General features: G+C 33.1%; 1 protein-coding gene and 2 non-coding genes across 3 annotated transcripts in view; 2 read left to right on the forward strand and 1 right to left on the reverse strand.

Annotated features, from left to right (window-relative positions):
* Nucleotides 1-23,070, forward strand: part of Dpp10 (Dipeptidyl peptidase 10) — a 154,506-nt gene that overhangs the window by 19,392 nt on the left and 112,044 nt on the right. The window contains exon 2 of the mRNA XM_088260492.1: nt 12,338-12,795. Coding sequence (XP_088116618.1) covers nt 12,763-12,795 — 33 coding nt within the window. The 5' untranslated portion in view covers nt 12,338-12,762. The remainder of the gene's footprint in view (nt 1-12,337; nt 12,796-23,070) is intronic.
* Nucleotides 21,854-21,925, reverse strand: TRNAP-AGG (transfer RNA proline (anticodon AGG)). The gene has a single exon. It is a non-coding gene; the product is annotated as a tRNA-Pro (tRNA).
* TRNAP-AGG (transfer RNA proline (anticodon AGG)) lies at nt 22,084-22,155 on the forward strand. Its single transcript has one exon. It is a non-coding gene; the product is annotated as a tRNA-Pro (tRNA).

The raw sequence follows: 23,070 nt of genomic DNA on the forward strand, positions 1-23,070 counted from the left end.
AACATTCGCTACATTCTAATAGCCTATTTGGATAGATTTGGCAGAAGAGTACGAATATTAAAGAACAACGTACCAGGCTCTAAATGGATAAGATCATTTTTGCAAAGACATAAAACCTTGACTGTTGCTAAAACTAGTCAGTTGCTTAATCGGTTGCCATTAAAAGCGTATGACGATGACGTGCGCCAGAGTTTTCAACAGTTTTTGGAAGAAAACAGATTCAACCCAAAGAATTCAGTCTTAAAACGCAGGAAAACAATACCGATAGAACCAGGTTAGAGCATTGCTCACAATCCAAATGTCGAAATGAACGTTGACGAGACACAAATGCTACCTGAACCAACTACATCAATGATCCCACCTTCCACATCGAAACTTCCAGCATATCTAGCATTAACTGATTATAGTTGACACGGAAGCTTTGAGGAAGAGGGAGAAGAACAAAAACGATGACTGAAACCAGTTATCGTATTTGTTCTTCCGTTTCATTAGGACCAGTAAAAAAGAAGGTGGGAAAATATGTCGTATTTCATTATGAAGGAGAAAATTTTCCGGGACAGATTTTGGAAATAAAGAAAGACAGAGCTGTTAAATCCATGCAGGAGAGTCTCAAAACGTGGAAGTGGCCGATGAAGGATGACTTTCTTCAATATTCTTGGAAGGATGTAGCGGGTTCCATAAAAGAACCGAAAATGCAATCCAAAAGAGGTTTCTTTACCGTCCCGGAACTTGACCATATTTAGACCTAATTTAATTTTGATTCCTATTACCTATATAGTACGATATGTTTTAATATCCACCTTTTATTTTATATAACTTTAAACCTTCAGTATTGAAAAAAAAAACATTTTTGTTAGATTTTTCAATATTTAAAAAAAAAAATTCTATCAAGTGTCTTATTTTTCCATAATTATACAATATTATAATCTGCATTTAGTGAACTGTGAGCCAAAACCCTTCATAAGGTGCAACAAAACTTGTAGGATAGCCTTTACTTTGCATAAATTTGGATTCTAGTACGAAAAGTGTAGAGAAAATATCATGGTGCAAAGTTGTACTTTACCCCGGGATACTTTGCACCAAAATATAAATATAAAAAAAAATACAGGCAAAATAGATAAAAATTTAAAAACGTATCAGACATGTTACAGGTATATGTGTTATTACATTGCAATAGTTGAAACCTCAGAAAAAGTAAAAAACCTGATCTGAATAGACAATTTTTTGAAAAAATGCAGTATTTTGGTGCAATGTAAACCCACTTTACGGTACTTCCAGAATAGTCGTGACTCGAGAAAAGATCTGCAATAACTAACTCCCTTTGTTCGTCTCCAAATTAGCGTGAATTTCCTATATAAAAATGTACTTAAATTCGTCATTACTACCAGGGTAACATTAAAAAGAGAATTTCATGGGTAAGTAAGATGATTTTTTGTATTGTAAAATGTCTCGTCTCGGATGTATAGGCAGTAATCTTCTTCACACTCTAGTTGCCTTTTATTGTACGAAGAACCATCTCTAACTTGTATTTTAGAGTTCCTTATTCTATAAAATGTTATATTCCCGTTTTAATATTACATGTCATAAGTACGGTTTTATTGGTTTTTTATTAGTACAGAAAGTACCGGAATGTCTGTTACAGAATTGCAGAAGTTTTAAAATAACGTTGTCGTAAATTTAAATTGTACAAAGGAAACAGAATACAGAATTACCCATTTACATATATCGCTCACTCCTTTGAACAATGTCATAAATAATTTATTTTTTTCAGGAGATCGTTTTTAAAGTTTAAGAATATAATGAAATGTATTAAAAATAAATTTCAAGCCACTTATCGAACTTTTTACTGTGCAACATATATTTTAAAGGTAAAACCTGAATGTTTTTTCTCCATTTGAAAAATAATTAGTATATTTAAAAAAATAATTAAACAAACAAAAAAATAAAAAACTTTTTCTTCAAAATGCAAAAACAACACTTTCTGTCCTGTAGCGGGTAAATATTAAGTTAAAATATGCCGCTCTTGCTGGGATATAGTACATTTTCTGGGCATTCCAAAAACATACACAACTGAAAATTGATGATTTTTGATAAATGATAAATATTGACAAATATTCTGGCTAATTAGGGTCGAATAAATATAAGTGATTTTTTCACTCTTATATTTATTCAATATTACCTTGGACTGGTACCGGAAGCGGAGGGCTGATTGCCTTTCCTTCAAGTGTTAACGATCAAGATAACACTGCGTTTAATGATGCAGTGCCCTATGCACCCAATGAGGTTTCATAAAAATTAATGAAATATATTGAATGATATTAACAATTAATAAATAATAATGAAGAAACGATTTATTAATCATACTTACCAGGAGCACAGAAATGATGTGGGGTGAAAGTGTATGGTAGCTGTTAACACAGGGTAGTTTGTTGTAGTGGTAATCGATATTAAGGCTTTGCGGTCCTTTGGGGTTAGGCGAGGGACAAAGGGAATTCATTATCACAGAACATTATTTCGCTGAGATAATTTCCTTGTTATAATTGGGCGAATGGTTACGGAATTTGTTTTCACATCATTTGAGCGGTGAAAGACTAAGAAATGTTAATGAACCTATTTAGAGAGAGATCAGGAAAACATATTGCGAGAAGATATTTTATATCCTTCAAAAATATGTTATATGTTTAAGCTTTTGGCGTTTAATTAGTAGTCAACTTTATTGTTGTCTTAATTTTTAGTCGTAATTGCTAAAAAATATTTAAAAAAAAAAGAACAACTCTTCTTTTGTTTTGATTTATTTATTCACAGTTTAGAAAATAAAAATGTAAGGATTGTCAAAAAACTTGCTTTGGCTATATTCCGTATAAAATTTTACAAACGATGACAACTATGCAGGTTAGTACTTTCATACAAACACACTCACAAGCACACACACACACACACACACACACACACACACACACTCACAAGCACACACACACACACACACACACACATATATGTATATACACACAGTGGAACTTCTCATGACAAGCATAAATCGTTCCAGAATCTTACTCGTTAAGCGAAACGCAGACTAATGTACATACTGGCACGGAAGTCCTGGCTCACAAGTGAATGTCGTGAAAAAGGGAATTATCCTTTCTCTGTAAGTCGTTATGCGAAATGTCACTCGTTAAGGGAGCAACTTTTTCACATTTTGCTCGCTCTGCAAATTATTCGTTATGAGAGGTGCTCGTTATGAGAGATTCCACAGTATAAATATATTTAATTTACCCGTGTTACGTGTTTTAAAAATTCAGAAAATAATTCTTAAAATATTAATTTTCGTTAATGTACATTTTCATAAAAAAACTCAAAATATTTTGCGTCCGTGACAAAAGAAATATTGGATTTTAATACCATTAAAATATGACTCACATAACTTTAGAACTTCGCTAGATTAGGGTGATTCGTCTTGATACGTCTGGATATGCCACCGTAACTTGAAAAATAATATTCACTTTGGGATAATCTGAAAACGAAGGAATTTAAATTGTCCGGCGTCCTCTTCAGACCCACCGTCGCAACCGCGGGTCCTCCCTCTCGACTTGAATTTCAAGAGTCCTGAGAGGGTTGAAAAATCCTGAAAAATAATCAAGATTTCGAGTAGAAATCTCCCTAAAATTACAAAAAAATTACCTAAAATCTGTCCTTAAAACCAGACAATGTTTTTCAAGTCTTTTTATTACATTTTTTTGACACTTCAACATGGATGAAGAAGAATATGAAATTTACAACATTTTGAGTGTGTCCAAATACTTGTTTACAAAATCTGGATTATCTCCAATTACATTCTGCTTAACAAAAAGCTTCTTTACATCTCACCAATAGATGTCTCTAGTGAAGTTCTAGTGATTCAAGAACGAGGTTTCTAAATTGGTTCATAAATATATATATATATATATATATATATATATATATATATATATATATATATATATATATATATATATATATATATATATATATATATATATATATATATATATATATATATATATATATATATATATATATATATATATATATATATATATATATATATATATATATATATATATATATATATATATATATATATATATATATATATATATATATATATATATATATATATATATATATATATATATATATATATATATATATATATATATAGAACTTTCAAGAATTTGAGTAGTGTCAATAATGGGTAGAATTGGTGAATGTTACACGTGTGCAAAGTGATTACTTAATCCAGCCTTTGACGGTCGTCAGCTCCGTTAATGCCCAGACTTCCATATTCTTCTTCATCTTTGATGACATTAAAATAAAAAAAATGAATGTTTGGGTATTTACAGGGCTTATGGCCTATCATTGATTGGTTAAGTGATCAATTTACACACGTCCAACATTCACCATTATACCTTTGATTGACAAGCACACTACTATAAATTTTGGAACTCCTAGATATTTGCGAATGATCAATCTCATGACACAGTACATATAAGTTCACAACAACTATCCACGTTGGAGTATGTAAGCTTTTATTTAGCAGATACCCTTTTATTTGGAACAATTATATTTGATGCAGTTATCATATATTAGATATTTTTATTAGAAAATTTTTATAAATTTATAATGCAATTATCAAATTATAACGGATGACGAGAAAATATGTCAACCATACGTTAGGTTGACAAAGAACGTTAATTACACAAATACCATAATATCCCCCACGTTGAAAATCGTCCAAAATACTACAAGGTTCTGACACTTTTGTAATTCATAAATTATGTAGAGTATTTTATTTTTTGACCCCTCTTATTTAAAACTCTATTTGTGAATGTGTTGAGACGTCATCACAAGATGTGAGGGACATCATTTAGTGCGGGTCCAATTCGAGATTCAAATTGGAAACAGAATGTGCAAAAAAACGTACGCAGTTGACAAAAATTGATGAGGCAATAGGAAATAAAGATCAATATATAATATATAAATAATTATATATATATATATATATATATATATATATATATATATATATATATATACATGTATATATATATATATATATATATATATATATATATATATATATATATATATATATATATATATATATATATATATATATATATATATATTTATATGTATATATATATATATATATATATATATATATATATATATATATATATATATATATATATATATATATATATATATATATATATATATACTTATATATATATATTTATATAATATAATCAAACTAACTAACTAACCATCACGCCGCTTCCCCGCAGGGGTAGGCAGAGAGTAAATGAGAAATTTAGAATAATTAATGTATATTAAGTAACATACACAGTTTGTGGACTCTAAATACTCCAGATAGGGAGGAAATATGGCTTAAAATAAAATTTTGATATAATTCTTGGAATTTATCTATGCTTTCGTTAGTTTTAGTTCAAGAAACGTTAGTTTTGCTGTTATTATTTAAAAAAAAACTAACTAACTAACTAACCATCACACCGCTTCCCCGCAGGGGTAGGCAGAGAGAATAGAACGCCGCGTCACTCTGTCTTTGCAAACATTCTTCGCCTCTTCCACGTTCATGCATCTCCTCATACATACCCGCCGATTTTTACGACTCCTAACCTGACCACTTTCAAGTATTTGGCATACCTACATACATATATATAAACTATAACATATATATAAACTATAATAATATATCTATCAAAAATATGCTATAAATCCTTGTACATAATAAGGCAAGGAGAATTTTCTCAGGCAACTAATGAATATTTTAAAAACCCTCTTATTTCGCCCGTGTTACTCAATTCTTCAAAAATATCCTTTGTAAATTTAATTCATGATTCCAGCTTACTCAGTATTCAGGCTAAAATAATGTAAAAAAACGTGAAATAAATTTATGAACCAACACGCCTTTAAATTTAGCATGCATAAGTCTTTTCAACGTCGTTCTGTTGGATATGGGTTCGACGCCTCTCTCCACCCTTTTTGCATAATTTATGTGGAGATGTATAGTCCTAACCTTAAAACACATGGAAATGTGCCCTTAAAATATTCGAGAACGCTCGGTAAAAAGCCCCAGGCTTCAAGGTTAAAGGAAGTGTTTTAGGATTTATTAAAGCTTGAAAATCGAATAATGAAAACAATGTACAATATATTAAACAGTAACAAAGTTACTTAAGCTTACTTTGAGCCACACCACAACCGATGGTTCATAAGGTACCGTATATGATTGACGCGGTACTTGATCGTTACATAAACGAAGGCAAAGTTCTATGGCTAGAATCCTAAATTTAGGAGTCATCATTACAATCTTTTATCATCTGTGAGATATTCTCCCTCTCCCCCTCAATTCCTCTCCTGATTATCTTCCATATGTATACCTTCCTATCTTGTGTACTAAAATTCCTCATCCTTGTTTTATTATTGTGCTCCATTATATCAAAGGAGAAAGGAAAATTAGCTAAAATGATACTAATTTATTTTATAATTTTTTTTATAAAATATTTTTTTTTTTCACCTGTCTAAATTATCACTTATGCTTCTTATCGTTTTCCAATTAGGACATTCTTCTTACCAAAAATTAATGAAAATCAATTTATTCTCATTATATTTCTACCAGGATCACAGAGAATGAAAGTTCACCATAAAAAGTAGTAAAATCCAGTCCCAATCATCGTATTTTTTAAACAGTGGCAATCAATATATCGCAACGTAAAATCTATCCGCAAATCGGTGTCAACTCGACGCGAGGTGGTGATCCGCGCCATCTGTTGCTGAAGCGAGGCTAATGTGATGGGAGTTCATGCGGGCCGAGGAGGTGGAGAGCGGAAAGTGTTTGCCAAATAGGTACTGGCACGGATACCTGGGCTACGGCATGTGCTCCTGGCATCTAAACTTTATTGTGGTTCAGAGAATCGATTATGCGGGCCCTAATTAAATTGTTTTCGTCATGGACAGCCAATATTTTTTATTCTCTTATCCGAATACAGTGGTGTATATGGCACTGAATTGGATTGATGCAGTGTCAACTCGGTCGTTAATCTTATGAAAGTTAAATGATCAGCACCATGCATGTATTATATTAGTATAATAAAATAAATGACTATTTGGGTGAAAAATCATTATATTTATTTTGATTCCCCTGAAAAAAAAAATTATAAAGATTTAAAATCACAACATGTTTTTGAAGCACATAACACTGCATTCATATGATGCAGTGCCCTATGCACTATTTTATTATTCTTTTTTAAACCCATCCCCAACCCAATGGTGCATGGGCACAGCATCATAAAAACGGAGTGTTATCTTGGTCGTTAACACATGAAAGAAAGGTGATCAGCCTTCCTCTTCAGGTACCATATTGAATAAATATTATATTGAAAAATCACTAATATTTATTTTGACCCTCTTCGGTATCGAACCCTGAACCTATATCACGTCAACCCGAGCGCTGCTCGTGTGTTTCCACTTGCTTGCGTTACATAATATAAACAGCTGAATTGAGCTCACAATTTGCCACTTGACTCTTTTTATTGAAGTTTATTGGGTTTTTTTTCGATAAATGACAAAATTTTATTTTTTTTGCATTTTTATCATCATAATAGTTATATTTTTTGTATATTAAGATTATTTTTTATAAATAATATCATTTTTGTTACTTCAGTTTTGTTTTTTGATCTGGACAACTTTTAAATTATGTAAACCAGCTAACTAACCATCACGCCGCTTCCCCGAAGGGGTAGGTAGAGAGAATCGAACGCCACACCACTCTGTCTTTACAAACATTCTTCGCATCCTACACATTCATTCATCTCATTATACATACCCGACGATTATTACGACTCCTGACCCGGTCGCTTTAAAGTATTTGACATACCTGATTGTGCCAAGTTTTCCTTTGTCTTCCTTTGCTTCTTTTTCCAACTACATTCGCCCCAAATTTGTTTAACTTTTATAAACTCTTTAAATAAATTAAATAACTTAAAAAATAGATTGAAATAAATTAAATTATACATGCTATGTAAACATTTCAAAGAAATACAATAACCTGATATTTTCAGTTATATTTTTGTGAAAAAAAAACAGTATTAAGTGGTTAAAATCTGTTAGCTAAAACAGCGTTACCATTGTCTTTTTTTACGTATAGTAATATCATTCGATCGTTAATAAGATACAATTTAACCGATTAAAGTAATAACAGGGATAGCCGAAAGGCAAATATCTCAGCACTGTTGAATGCTAGGGGTGAAATCACCTTTTCACTAAAATGAAATTAGTAATTTGTCGCGATAAAATAATAATACAACCCAACCTTTTTTGGGTCCCTTTAAAATACCTTACGTTTGGCGTTTTCCAAAAATGATATCGGTTTAGGGTAAGGTTTTCCAAACTACATGAATTTAGTAAAAAGAGAATTGTTGTTGACAATATTATGAGAAATATACATGCTGGTTTTTAGAGTTGGGACTTAATAAATAATGTCGAGGTATATTAGGAAATAGGTCTGTTTATGTTGTTCACACTTAAAATAACATTTTGGTCACATGGATCAAGTTGTACGTACGTAAAATAATGGAGTACATTGTTCTCTTTCTATATTTTAAATACATATTAAGGCCTAGATCTCAAGCTTGTCTCAAGCGTTCAAATCAGAATGCGTTCAGTTGCGCCCAGCTCAATTGTTTAAAGTTTTTTTTATGTTTTTTAGAATATGTACTGAAAAAATATTTTTAAGTATTTTTTTAACTCCTTCCTTTCAATAACTCTGTTATTTTCAAAACAATATATTTATTTATAGAAAAACTTACTTTTTCAAAACAAAAATGGTGTTTTAAAAAATAAATAAATGAATTACCCAGGTAACATTACAAATCGCTCACTCCTTTCAAGAACGTCATAAATCAAAAATCGTCAATTTTCAGTTGTGCATGTTTTCGGAATGCCTGGAAAATGTACTATATCCCAGCAAAAGCGGCATATTTTTAACTTAATATATACCCGCTACAGGGCAGAAAGTGTTGTTTTTGCATTTTGAAGAAAAGGTATTGTTTTATGATTTTTTTTAAATAAACTAAATATTTTACAAATGAAAAAAAAACCTTCAGGTTTTACCTAAAAAGATCTGTTGCACAGTAAAAAGTTCAGTAAGTGGCTTGATATTTATTTTTAATACATTGTTTTACATTTTTAATCTTAAAAACGCTCTCCTGAAAAATCAAGTTTTTTGATTTATTACGTTCTTGAAAGGAGTGAGCGAAATGTTATCTGGGTTTAAAGAAAATTGAGTTGCGATTTAACGAATACGTGTCACAATAGATTTACAAAGTAAAACTTTAATTAAAAAAATATATATAGATTTATATTATCACCAGTCTGATGATGTCGGTAACGACGAAACCCGGTCGCTGGTCAAATAAAAAAGTGGAAAAGCTAAAAATATTGGTTTTAATCTAATAATAAATTAAAAAAATATATATATATTACATTGTAACATTGTATTATTATTTATCAAAGACAAAGTTCATTATTCATGCGATTTAAAATCTGTGAAATATGATACTGTGTGGCATTAAAAAGTTCGGCGCATAAATAACGATGCAAACATTTGCCGCAGACGGGCAAATCGGTGGCCTAAAAATAATGTAACTAGCAGTTATCCGCTGCAGCAAGCGCGATGCAGTCACCGATAGCGCATACTCGTACCTACTGCATGGCAGGTCTGGCGCTCCATGCATAAAATACCTCATGTTGTCGGCGCTACGCCCGCTGAGGCGTCCCGACGCCGCTCGACGGCTCGACGGCTCGACGACGTGTTAGGGAAGGGCAGACTCGAATATAGAATGCCGATTACTTAATTATATTTTATTTTTATTTCTATTTCTCTTAAAACAGCATAGCACAAAATATGTGTTCATGTTATCGTTAGCAGTTTAAGGTTAAAAGGTAATATAAATATAATAAAAACAATCTATATAAAATTAATTTTAAACCAAGTGAAACAAATTAAAACCAATCTTATATTTTTTAAATTCTAAAAAAACTAAATAACTAACCGTCACGCAACTTCTCCGCAGAGGTAGGCAGAGAGAATAGAACGCCACACATGATACATTCTGACCTCCCACTTTCAAGTATTTGAAATATTTGATCATCCCATGTTTTACACGGTTTTTTTCTGCTTCAATTACCAACCACATTCGCCTCATAAATTTGTTTAACTATCCTCTCCTCACTCATTCGATTCACGTGCCCAAACCATATCAACGCACCTTTCTTAATTTTATGGATAATGCTTATCTAACGAAATAAAATTGATAGCATATTTCTGAGTTATTACGACGTGTGTGTGAAATATGCGAAATATGGTAGCTTAAAAACAAAATATTAGTAAATATTTAAATGACCGAAAATGTCGAAATAAATAAACTACATCGATATGATGAATAGTTAAGTTATAATTCAGCATTAATTGAACCAATGTGTATAAAGAGCCAACATCTGGGCTCTTTACTGTATGCATTGTAATTAGACTAAATTGTAACAAATATTTGAATCATAAATTCTTTGTTTTTCCTCTAGATATTTTCTTCGAAAGATATCTAGTGGAAGATTGCCATGGAATATAATTATTTTTTAGAAAGAAATATCGAATGTCGAATGCCCCTCGACAAAAGCTTTAATCCTTCTTGAAAGATAGGTAATTATTTTTTAAAAAGAAGGATCGAATTTCGAATGCCCCTCCCTATTAATTTAAAAATCCTAAATAATTTCCTGCTAGCGTATGGCAGATTAAATACCCTTATTGGCACGTGCCCAACACCTACATACTACACGGTACACACTAGCGCTACACGGCCCGGCGCATAGGGCCATTCATAGATGCTGGGCGTGCCAACTATAAACAAATACGAAACCCTTTGTACTTTTCCCTGCTCCAATAAAAAAAAATCAATCCATTATCATTTTAATTTTTATGATAATAGGGGAAATTCTCTAACAACTTTTAAGAAACGTCTGAGACATTACTATCTATCATTAGATTCCTAACTGTCCATCAAACCTCCTCCCCTAGTTTTTCCCTCTACCTCCTTCCCTAAACTCCCTCTTTCCTTTGCCTTCCTCATTGCAAACAGCTATATATGGTATCAAACGTTTTGACCAATATCACAAGTCTGTTTTTGGTTGGTTTAAAGATATTGCTTTTTAGCAATAAGCCCGCCAAAGTACGTATTTCTTTACTGTACATGAAGTTTAAATAAATAAATAAATAAACAAAAATATCTAAATTTTTATTTATTTATTATATGCACAAATATTTCGATTTTATGCTATTTCTGTGAGCCTAAGAGGTTCATTATTAAAAACAGGTATCAATTTTTGGTTGAGTGGGATTGAACCCAGAAATTTGGACTCAGAATCCACGTACTAATCACTGAACCACACCCCAACACCTCTCAATTAAACACTGACAAATGCTTTACAGTGTTTGTGTATGTGTGCGAGTATGTGTGTGTATGTTTGAACTAGAGACTTGACTGTTGTCAGGGTGTTTTATAATACACGAATATATATTTCACTCATTAAAGAAAGAAATAAAGTTTGTTGATAATTGGAGAATAGGAACACGTGGAAAAGTACCTAAATTCTCCATTAAAATGGGTTCCACTGAAAAGTTGCCGAAACACTTTGTAATTTGACATTAAATTTTCAAACTAGCTAATGGTACAATCGCTAAACACAATTTGCTTGTAACCCAAAGAGGCAACCCTAATCTCCAACAAAACATTTGTCTCATTACGAGAGAGGGATTTTCTCACCCTTTATTCGACTGCCAACTTTACAGTTATTACCGCCCCCTTGCTCCGGCTTTAGCTTGTCGCCTTTAATCCGCAATTTGGTTAGGTTATCCAGATAATTGAGAATTAAACTCGAGTGGAAGAGGTGCTAAAACATGCTAAGTTTTATTTAAACCAAGTGTTTTGGTTGTGTCCTTAACGTTCGGGTACAAAGGTACACGGGAGAGTCAATTCGTCCTTAGAGTCAATTAACGCCTGAAATATGCTACGAACTATGGCAGGATGAACCCAATTTATTTTGAGATGTTATAGTTTTTTTTGCTTTTCTTCTTTTTTTCTGCGTTTTGTAGGCCTTGTGGACTGTTTTTAAGAGACATTAGCCTCCTGCGATGTTGATTCCCAGCTGTCAATCCATGTATTTGAATATATTCAAATTGTATACCTATATTAAATAAAATTGATTTATTTTTTATTTTTTACAGGATCAAGACAACAGAATAGGCTGCCCATCTTTGATTAACGACGCTAGAATATAAAATCATAATTAATACATTAGAAATCGTAAAAAAATACAAAAAAAAAAAATTGAATTGTAAATAAAATTGCTTCCAAACGTAGGCGAACGTAGAAAATAAATAATTAAGGATTTTTGGGTGTAATATTTATTTGAATAACGATTTTAGTAAAAAAATGTTTATTTTAACGGAGCACACATTTCAAAATTAGCTTTGAGATGAAATTTTGACTAGAATGGAGTCAACGGAGCTAGTATAGTCACTACATTTGATCCGGATAGCATAAATTTGATTAGGTCTTTACGTAATAGATTGCCTGTACAACGGTTGTGATAAATGTGTTACATGATAGTATAAAATCAAAGTGTTAGTGAATCTAATATCCTGCTGCGATGTCGGATCCTGATAATCACTTCGAAGATGAGGTACGTACAATTATATTTACCTTTCGTGTTATGTTTGCCTGGTAGGAATATGTAGATTTAAAATTAAGTTAAATAAAAATGCAGAATTTCTTTTGTAATTCGTTCAGAGCGTCATTGGTAACAGTGATTCAGATTCTCTGGACCCTAACCCTATTGCGTTAACCTTTATATTGAGTTTCACATAACGCTAGTACTGTATTACCGAGAAAAAATAACCCAAACTCCTTAAAACGTGATAATAGTTTGCGGAAAATAGAATTTCCTGCACGTCAAGTAATTATAACTTTCATACTACAGTTGAAAATATAATATCTATACTTCAAGATGGAGGCTTACGCAACATGGTTGGAGTCCCAACAATCTGGATAATTATTATTATTAAGGAGATACAACGCAAACACAGAATTCAATCACCGGCTGACCGCCGGAGAGGTCACACGTCTCTTCACACCGGATTTTTTAAAGAATGCATATTGGATATTTTATTGTTTTTTTAGAATATGTAAAAAAAAAATTATATATTTTTAAACTCTTGGCCTTTCAATGGCTCTTTTCTTTTCAAAATTATATGATTATTTTGAAGAAAAACCTATTTTTTATGCAAAAACGGTATTTTAAGAAAAAAAAAATAATTACGTAAAATGTTACCTGGTTTTAGAGAACGTTAAGTAACGTTGTTTAAAGAATTTAACGAATACTGGGCCTTAATAACCTGTTAAAGCATTATTAGACATAATTATAATGAAAGTGTAACTTCTTTTAAAAATTACTTTAAACATTTTATTATAACTTAATTATAATGTCTACCGGTTTTGAAGCTTACTGCTTCTTTAGCTGCGAAACCGGTAGACATTATAATTAAGTTAAAATAAAATATTTATAGTTATTTTAAAATAAAGTAACATTTTAATTATATAATGGATAATCACAAAGTTAGTGCTTCAAATATAAATTACATTATTAGACACTAATTCTTATATTATTCTATTTTAAGTATACGTCAATTAATATATATATATATATATATATATATATATATATATATATATATATATATATATATATATATATATATATATATATATAATATATATATATATATATATATATATATATATATATATATATATATATATATATATATATATATATATATATATATATATATATATATATATATATAAATATATATATATATGTATATATATATATTTTTATATATATATATATACATATATATATATATATATATATATATATATATATATATATATATATATATATATATATATATATATATATATAATGTAACTTGTGTATTTTTGAAGGTTAATGTCCATAGAAACAAATGACAAAGATGCCAAATCATAGAAATGTATACATATCTCTAGCGACATCTATGAGTAAAACCGGCAAACTTTAACTAACACCCCTGGTATATATACTAATTTATTACGTTTAAGTAATTTTACGTTTAAATAATATTTTTACTGAACTAACTAAACTCAAATGAGCTGAATAAACTTACTCGTACGTCTCACCGCATCGTTTTATTTTGTATGACAAGCAATTTCCTCTGACGCATTCTGTTTTCCTGATAACTACTTGGACAAACAGCATTTGTTTTCATTTTTAAGAAAATACATTTTACCTGACTACGAGAATTTCTTTTCTTCCGCGGAACGGTAAATATGAATTAAATTATGCTGGAGAGTAAACTGTCTCGTGCATTCCTGCCTGTTTCGGATGCCGGCGCATATAACTTTATTGTTCGTTTTCTATTAAAAGCTAATTTCCTGCGCTTTCTGTGTCCCTGGGAGCGGAAAAGGGAAATTCCTTTGTATTATTCAATTTATTATCAAATTTCAAACTGTACGTTAGTCTCATTTTCATTTCATTTAAACCCTCATCCACACCCGATGGTGCATAGGGCACTGCATCATATAAACGCAGTTTTATCTTGAGCGTTAACACACGAAGGAAAGGTGATCGCCTTCCGATTCAGGTACCATATTAAATGAATATTAGATTTAAAAAAATCACTATTATTTATTTTGACCCTCTTGGGAATTGAACCTGAGACCTCCAGCATGGTAGCCTAGCGTGCTAACCACTACACTATAGAGACGGACAATATATTATTAATAATACTCCGTTTAAGGTACTTCCAGGGTAAAATAAGATAAATATTACAGTAAAAAAATCACTTATTTTTATTTGACCCCTCCTGGGGTCCCAAACGAACCCAGAACCTCTAGTATGGTAACCGAGCGTGCTGACCATAACACTGCGGAGGCGCCGTGAGTCTAGTACTAGTCAAATATGCACATTTTAATGATAAGAGTCAAATTAGTTTGCAATTCTCGTACACAATTATTATATTTTTAGACCTTTATTAAATTACGGGTATGCCTGATAAAACTTGATTCTACACTTCAAAAGAATTTTATTCATTGATATAGAATCTTTTGAAAGTAAAAGGTCTCCATAATAACACTACTTATTGCGAACAATGTCCTTGCCTCTCCTTTCAAAGTTTGATCAAGTCCGGTTTTTATGTCGTTACTTTTAATTTTAAGCACGTTTCCAGGTTCTCGTCAATAAGACGATTTCTATGTTTGCTTTAATAAGGTTTGTGGTTCAAAAAGTTCAATCGAAGAGCTTTTTCGTGGATATTTGTGCCGGAGACACATTTTGGCAACCTATGGTCAAGCAGTGGCGTGTACAGAGAATTAATTAGGGTAGGCAGTAGAGGAAGGTACTTTTTTTTTTTTTTTTTTTTTAGATGGGAATTGCATTTATTATTTACCTTGCTTATTATGTACAAGGTTTATAGATCATTTAGTGGATTTTTGTTTCTTCTAGCTAATTAAATATGTTTTTATTTGAATCTGTGTTGGGAACAGGAGGGATCATCTAGTGTGGGTCAAATAGGAACTTCTCTGCATTTGCTCATTGCTGGGAGGAAACCACGTAAAACTCCTCAGGAGAAGGCGGACTGTTGACTGTCATCAGCAGACCTTCCATTCCACTAGAAGAGGGTTCGGCATTTTGTGTCCTACTTTGGTTTATGTTACCAATGTCCTTCACTATTTTTATCATGTATGATACTACCTCTTGTGACAATTCCTTATGAACTATCACGGATTCGATGTTGGATAGATCCTCACCCAGGCTCCTGCAACGCGCCTCCAGCTGTTGTCTTTCAAAGCTGAAAAGGGGGCAAAGCATCAACAGGTGAGGGACATCTTGAGGTGTCTCATCATCACACGTACAGCTGTCGATCTCGGAGATCTTGAAACGATGTAGGTAGCTCATGAACCCACCGTGACCCGTAAGGATTTGAGTGAGCTCAAAGCCAGGTTTCTGCAGTCTCCTGAAATCAAAGGCATGGAAAATGGTTGGTAAGAACATTTTGGTTACCTTTCCGGTGGTTTCGTTCAAATAACGATCGTTCCAGAGTTGGAGGGTCCTGCTTCTAATTTTCCTTTTGGCAAAACTTAGCGGGAAGTTGGCATAGTCAGGGGCAGTCTTCTTGAGTGTTGCCTCCCGGGCCTTTTCATCCGCCTTTTCGTTCCCTAGGATACCGCAGTGACCCCTTATCCAGCCGATATACACATTCTGGTGTCTGCATCTTAACTTTTGAATATCTGTTCTGATGTCCATGACAATAGGGTTGATCGAATTTCGGTCCGCTATTGCGTGGACGCCAGATTTACAGTCTGTCAGGATCGTTATCTGCTTCCATCTGTTGGGGGGTTTTTTCAAAACATAAAACAAGGCTTCTTTGATCGCATAAAGTTCCGCCTGGAACACAGAACAGAAGTCGTCGAGTTTCAACTTCCTCGAAGGCAGCTCTCTCACGCCATCGAAGGGTACAAAAGCTGCACCTACTTTGCCGTTCAAGAGACTACCATCGGTGAAGATCCTCAACTCTTCCTGCAATGTCCCAGGTAGAGTCTGGTCATCGTACCCGTGATCTATGGAAAGTCGTTCAGCTGGATGAGGGAGGGAGAAGTAGTCTCCGACTCCCTGGTAGAATCTGTCTTCCGGCAGGTCCTGCAAGATAAGGCTTTTCTTGACTGCGTATGCCTCAGCAAGCTCCCTAATCCTCAGATCGAGTGGCATAAATCCACTTAAAACCTGAGCTGAAACAAGGGAGATTGTCCTGTATCCTTTGCATGACCTGATAGCAATATGTCTTTGCATGGAGTCCAGTTTCTTTCTGATGACTTTCTTGCGAACCGCTTCCACCCACACGCTTGAGGCATATGTTATCAGAGGTTCTACAGCGCCTATATATATTTGCTGCATAACTTCCGGTGACGCTCCCCATGTCGGTTTGGCGGCTCTCAAGAGTTTGTTCGTGATGCCAGCTGCTTTTTTGCAAACGTTGTCAACGTGTTTAGACCAATTTAGGTTGCGGTCTATGGTGAGGCCCAAAACCTTGAAATGGTCTACGAATTGCAACCGGATTCCGTTCATGTATATTTCCGGCTGGCGGTCCTTTCGTCTGGTAATAAACATCGCGTTCGTTTTATCTTCTGCAAAATGGAGTTTGGCCTTAATTCCCCATGTAGTGATGGTTTTCAGGGCGTTATCCGTCATTATCTCGAGATCCGTCGTGCTGTCGGCCACAGCCGTCAAGAGAAGGTCGTCCGCGAATGCCCTCAGTTCTACCCCCTGGCCCAAGTCTTTCTGGAGTACATCATCCAAGATGTAGTTCCAGAAGCTCGGTCCGCAGGAAGATCCCTGAACGCATCCTTTGGTCGTGACCTTCTCGAGAGTTGCATCAAAATGTGACAACACGACTTTCCTCTGTTGATGATAACTTTTCACCAGCAAGAACAAGTTCCTAGGACACTTTTTACTGCTAAGTTGGCACATTAAAAATGGCCACCAGGCATTATCGAAAGCTCCCCGTATGTCAAGCGAAATCGCGACGATCATTTTCTTGTCTTGCAGTGCCGTCCTGATTACCTTGACTGAGGCATTGAGAGCATCCTCTGTCGATTTTTGGGGTGTGAATCCATATTGTTTCGGACTTAACTTACCGTTACGATGAAAATGCCAGTTAATCCGATTGATCATCATCTTTTCGAGTACTTTCCCAAACACCGAAATGAGTCCGATCGGTCTGTAGGACTTAATATCTTGAAGGTCGTCCTTACCTGGTTTGGGTATGACTATGATCCTCGCTGTTTTCCATGGAATCGGGAAGTGGTTCAGTCTGAGACATGCGTTGTACATACCTAATACTAATGACCTGTCTGCGTTGAAGAAGTGAAGGCAGATGTCCGCGGTGAAGTGATCTTCGCCGGGCGCCTTCTCCGGATTGATGTTCAATAATGTGTCCTCAATCTCCTCCACCGTAAATAACGGGTCGTTTTCTGTATAAGGTATAACTTCTGCAAACCGCCTGATTTTGATTTGTTCACGTGTTTCTGACTGTGTGTTGTCGTCCGGAAAAAATATCTCTAAGAGTCGCTGAGCACTTTCCGCAGCCGAAGCTAAGTACTGGCTGCCATCTTTTAGCGTCGCTAATGGAGTGGTCCGGTTTCGGTTGACCAGCACTCTGTGAATTGCAGACCAGGCGGTTTCTCTGTTTTGCGACGCGCAATAAATTTTCCATGACTCTGTTTTGGCTTTTTCGATAGCTATTTTGTAGGCATGTTTAGCCTCGAGATACTCTGGGAGCGTTTTCGTCTCTCTACGGAGTCTTCCCGAGTTCTGAAGCCTGTGCCTACATTTAGTAGCTTCTTTTTTGAGCTTGTCGAGTTCAGCGTTCCACCATGGACAAGGTTTCCTTGAAGAGGGTTTCCTGATCGGTATACTAGCTTTACACGACTCGCTTACAATTCGCATAATTGTTTTAATGTTCTTCTCTAATTCAAGTGAGTTGCTTAATTCAAAGAAGGACTTTTCCGTTATATTTTTAACCCTTAATTTACTTTGGATTCTGTTTGAAAATTTGTCCCAGTTGGCTTTTTTTGTATTGTAGATTGCTGTCTTGTTTTCCGTGGGGTTTTGTATATTTGAAGAAATTTCAAAATATTTTTAGAGGAAGGTACTACCTACTAGGTAGTAAGGGAAGCTAGGTACTACTTAGTAAGGTAGGGTAGGTACCTACTGGTTGCGTTTTTATATGTCACGCGGGTAGTGAGGATAGGCACTTCTTTTCTGCCTATATGGAATGCACGCCCCTGTGGTCTAGTATAGTTCAAGATACACCTGCCAAATCAAGAAATTTTTGAGGTACACCAAAGAAAAAACGAGTTTATTTTATATTGACTTATTTTAAAAATTAATATAAAGCGAAAACATATAAAACATTTTGTGTTAAATGCGAAATGTGAGCCTGTTTAACTCAGTCATTCTACTTTTATTTCCATTAAAACACGATTTATTAATTTTACCGAATTGATAATGCCCTCGCAAAGCGATTGCAAAATAACCAGTGGAATCATAAATCGTGAATTCACATAATTTTGTTAAATACCACTATATCGGAAACAACAGCCACATATCCATGAATTGTACGAATGTTTTGTTTTAGTATCAATACATTTTATATACTGAGAGCGTTAATTTTCCGGGTAGATGTAATTTATTATAGAAATGTCAATAGCAGGTCTATTTGAAAATTGGTTTTAACGTTGAATTTATTACCACTAACGAACGTTATTTTGTAATGAACTTCCGGCAACGCAAAATTTGGTTTTAGATAACAGCTACTATTATTTATTTATCGTATAGAGGTTCATGCATTTGATTAATGTTTTTTTTTTGTGAAGGTATGCCTAGGTTACCTAATTTCATATCCCCATAATGTCCTTATAAGAAAATTATCCATGGATGAAGTTACTCCAGCGATATGAAAAGCTAACTTAAAACAATTCAATATAATGGAAAGGTAAAAAAGGTAAAAGAGTAAATATATATTGTTATTAGGTACTTATCCATTTTATATGGTTAAAATTTGTATTAAAGGGTCAAATAATGTAAAAAAAATAGAACATTTTTTAGTAGGTTACTTAAATAACTATTTCTCTTATAAAAATGCGTCAGCGTTGGACCGCAGCAAATAAAAAAGTTTGTTCCGGTCCACGATTCGCATTTGATAAATATATGGTATTTCGTTTTTTAAGTACTTTTTTCTTAAAATGTATATACTAGTGAAATATATTTTTATACAATTAGGAAAAAAATAGTGAAGATTTAAATGAAAATTAATAGTTTTTTCCTGATTTTTAGTAATATCAAATCTACGATTTTTTTTCTGGGCATTTATTTATACTTCTAATCTTTCCAGTTTGCACATGAATTTATATATTTTAAAAAATATATTTTAAGTTCGAATGATTGGTACTTTGAGATAAAATTCCACTCTTTTTTTTTCTTCGAAGAATTTATTTATATTTTATTCGTCAGTGTCTTTTGCTGTTTTTAATAAAGCTGTTTCAGTTTTTCTGTAATGTAGTCCACCAAGTAGACGACTCATTGTTCGTAATCTGAGCTTTTCGTAAAGAGAGTCGTTCGTAACCCGAGGTTTCACTGTATTAGGGATAAACATTCCACAGATAAAATAAATAAAAATTTAATTAAAATTAAAATTAATAATATGACAATGTCTAAAGCCTTCCCCCTATTGTCTATGTTCCCACTGAATTTTTTTTAAAATAAATAATTAAAAATAAGAAACAGCTACTAGACCCTCTTCAACCTTCAACGTCCCAAGGACCCAACTCTAAAATTTAGAATTAGCTTCACATACGGTGTTTGAAAATGATGCGGAATGCATCGAAACACGTGTCACAAAAGATTTTAAGGAATAGTGGTATTTACTACGTAAAACATTATTTAAAAATGGATAGATTTTACCATAAAGTGATTATTGAATTAATTAATGAAATTAAATAAAAATTATCTAAAAATTTAAGTGTAGCTAAGCACAATTTCAATCAATAACGATCGGCATCATTTTACTTCAAATAAAATAATGTGTAGGCAGCGGTACGGATCAATATGTGAATTGAAACGCGATCCCTGACAGTTATCGTACTTGTTTTGCCTTCACATGAATAAAAAATATATTCAAAAGCCTTTCGTCTAACGGAAGTAACCTTGGATCTTGAATAGTAAAGGTTACAGAAGCGAGTATACACCCTCCCAGTCTCGCTCTCAAGGCAGAAGTATCATACGTCCATACAGAATAAACCTTTCAGCGCCATTGCAGAATGCCCCACTATTTCAGAACAGTTTTAAAAATGTATACAATTTTCAGGGACACCTTTGAAACGGGAAAATAAAAATTTATCCAAACGTTTGCTGCGCTCCTGATTCGGCCTATTCTTCTTTTTCTAATTGTATAGAGCACTGCATCGTATTTTTTTTTCTTTATTTTAAATTCTTTTGCATTACATAACATATATTTAAATACAAAAAAATGATTAAAATATAAAAATGAATACAAAAAAAGATCCCACAAAGGCATGGCCTGTGTGTGGGTATACAATATAATTTAGTCATAGTAAAGGGTATAGGTTTTATAAGTAGAACTAGAATAATAGTGTTAATATAAAATATAGTATTGACGCAGTGTTCTCTTGATCGTTACTTAAATAAATGCAAGGTGATCACTACTGCGCTTCAGGGATCAGTCCATAATAATATGAAATAATTATTAGAGTGTAAAATCACTAATTTATTCTCACCCCCCCTAAGAATCGAACCCGGGATCTCCACACGGTAGCTAAATACGCTAATCGTTAAACCATGGAGGTGGGCATAAAGTTAATTCGGCAGTCACTTTGTGGTAATATCTATCCATTTTTAATTTCGGTAAATACACTGAATAGCGGTATTTACCAAGTAAAACAAAAAATAAAAAATAAAATCAAAGATTTTTTTGACCCTAATCTGTAGCCAATAGTGCAAAGAGAATTGCATGACCCTACGGAGATGTTTAGAAGAATATAGAACTCACATTAATTTATTATATTCATGGGTAGATTAGTAAAATTCATAATAAATTTGGTAGATACAAAAAAAAACTTATGGGCTCGTCCGGGATTTGAACCCGGGACCTCTCGCACCCTAAGCGAAAATCATACCCCTAGACCAACGAGCCAACTGATGTAGCAATGAAGTTATAGCATGAAAATTTTAAACAACATTTTTTACGACAATTTGATGACACCCGTCATATTTAAAGTGCATTGTTTGCTGTTTGAGTATTGCAGTATGCAATTTGAATTAATATATGGTAAATGTGTCGGCCGACAATGTGGCTCGTTGGTCTAGGGGTATGATTTTCGCTTAGGGTGCGAGAGGTCCCGGGTTCAAATCCCGGACGAGCCCGATTGACTTTTTGATTTTTTCTCATGGTAAAACCTATCCATTTTTAATGAAAATTTTTACTTTGTAAATACCACTATTTCTTAAAATCTACTGTAATACGGTGATGATACGGTGTTTGAAAATTATGCGGAATGCATCGAAACACGTGTTACAGTGGATTTTAAGAAATAGTGGTATTTTGATTAGTTAGCTTTTTAATTACCGACATGGGCTTCTCAGGCCTCAAACTATTCCCATTTTTTCCAATCAAGGCATGGTTACACCTTTCAGTGCTTTCGAGTTAAGTAATTCCTTCGCTATGTAGGTAGTCATTTGTGCCGATGCTTGTCAATTTCCCAAAGTAAATACGTTTGTAATCTCAGGTGAACCCGCATCGGTGCTGATGATTTTTTTTGTAAAAATCATTTTGTCATTACAATTCATGTTTAATTACATGTATGTATGTATGTATGTTATTAAAATTAAACACTTCACTATACCACTTTATCGAGTTTTATTTTTATTTACCACTAGTTTCGAAAACTAACCACTCACTTGACTCTCATACACTTTATTATTACACTCTGTTACAAATAAAGGCCAAGTCATGAATAATAAAAAAAAAATAGAAATACATAAAAATTTAAATTTAGATAAAACAATCATTAATAATTTAGTGTTTCAAAATACGTCACCATTATAATCAATGTTTCTTTTACAAAAAAATCTTGTTTTTAACCTTAACCCCCCTCCCTATATTTATTAACCTGTATATACACCTAAATATATTTTTGTTCGTTAGTTTTAATTTGTACCAGAAGATGAAAACAACTGTTTTCGAAACTAGTCGTAAATAAAAATAAAACTCGATAAAGCGGCATATTCAAGTGTTTAATTTTAATAAAATAAACATGAAAATAAGATGAAAAAATAATA

This window comes from Brachycentrus maculatus, unplaced genomic scaffold, assembly GCF_059751285.1.
Source record: "Brachycentrus maculatus isolate JH-2025_06_01 unplaced genomic scaffold, ASM5975128v1 h1tg000136l, whole genome shotgun sequence".
NCBI classification, from domain to species: Eukaryota; Metazoa; Arthropoda; class Insecta; order Trichoptera; family Brachycentridae; genus Brachycentrus; species Brachycentrus maculatus.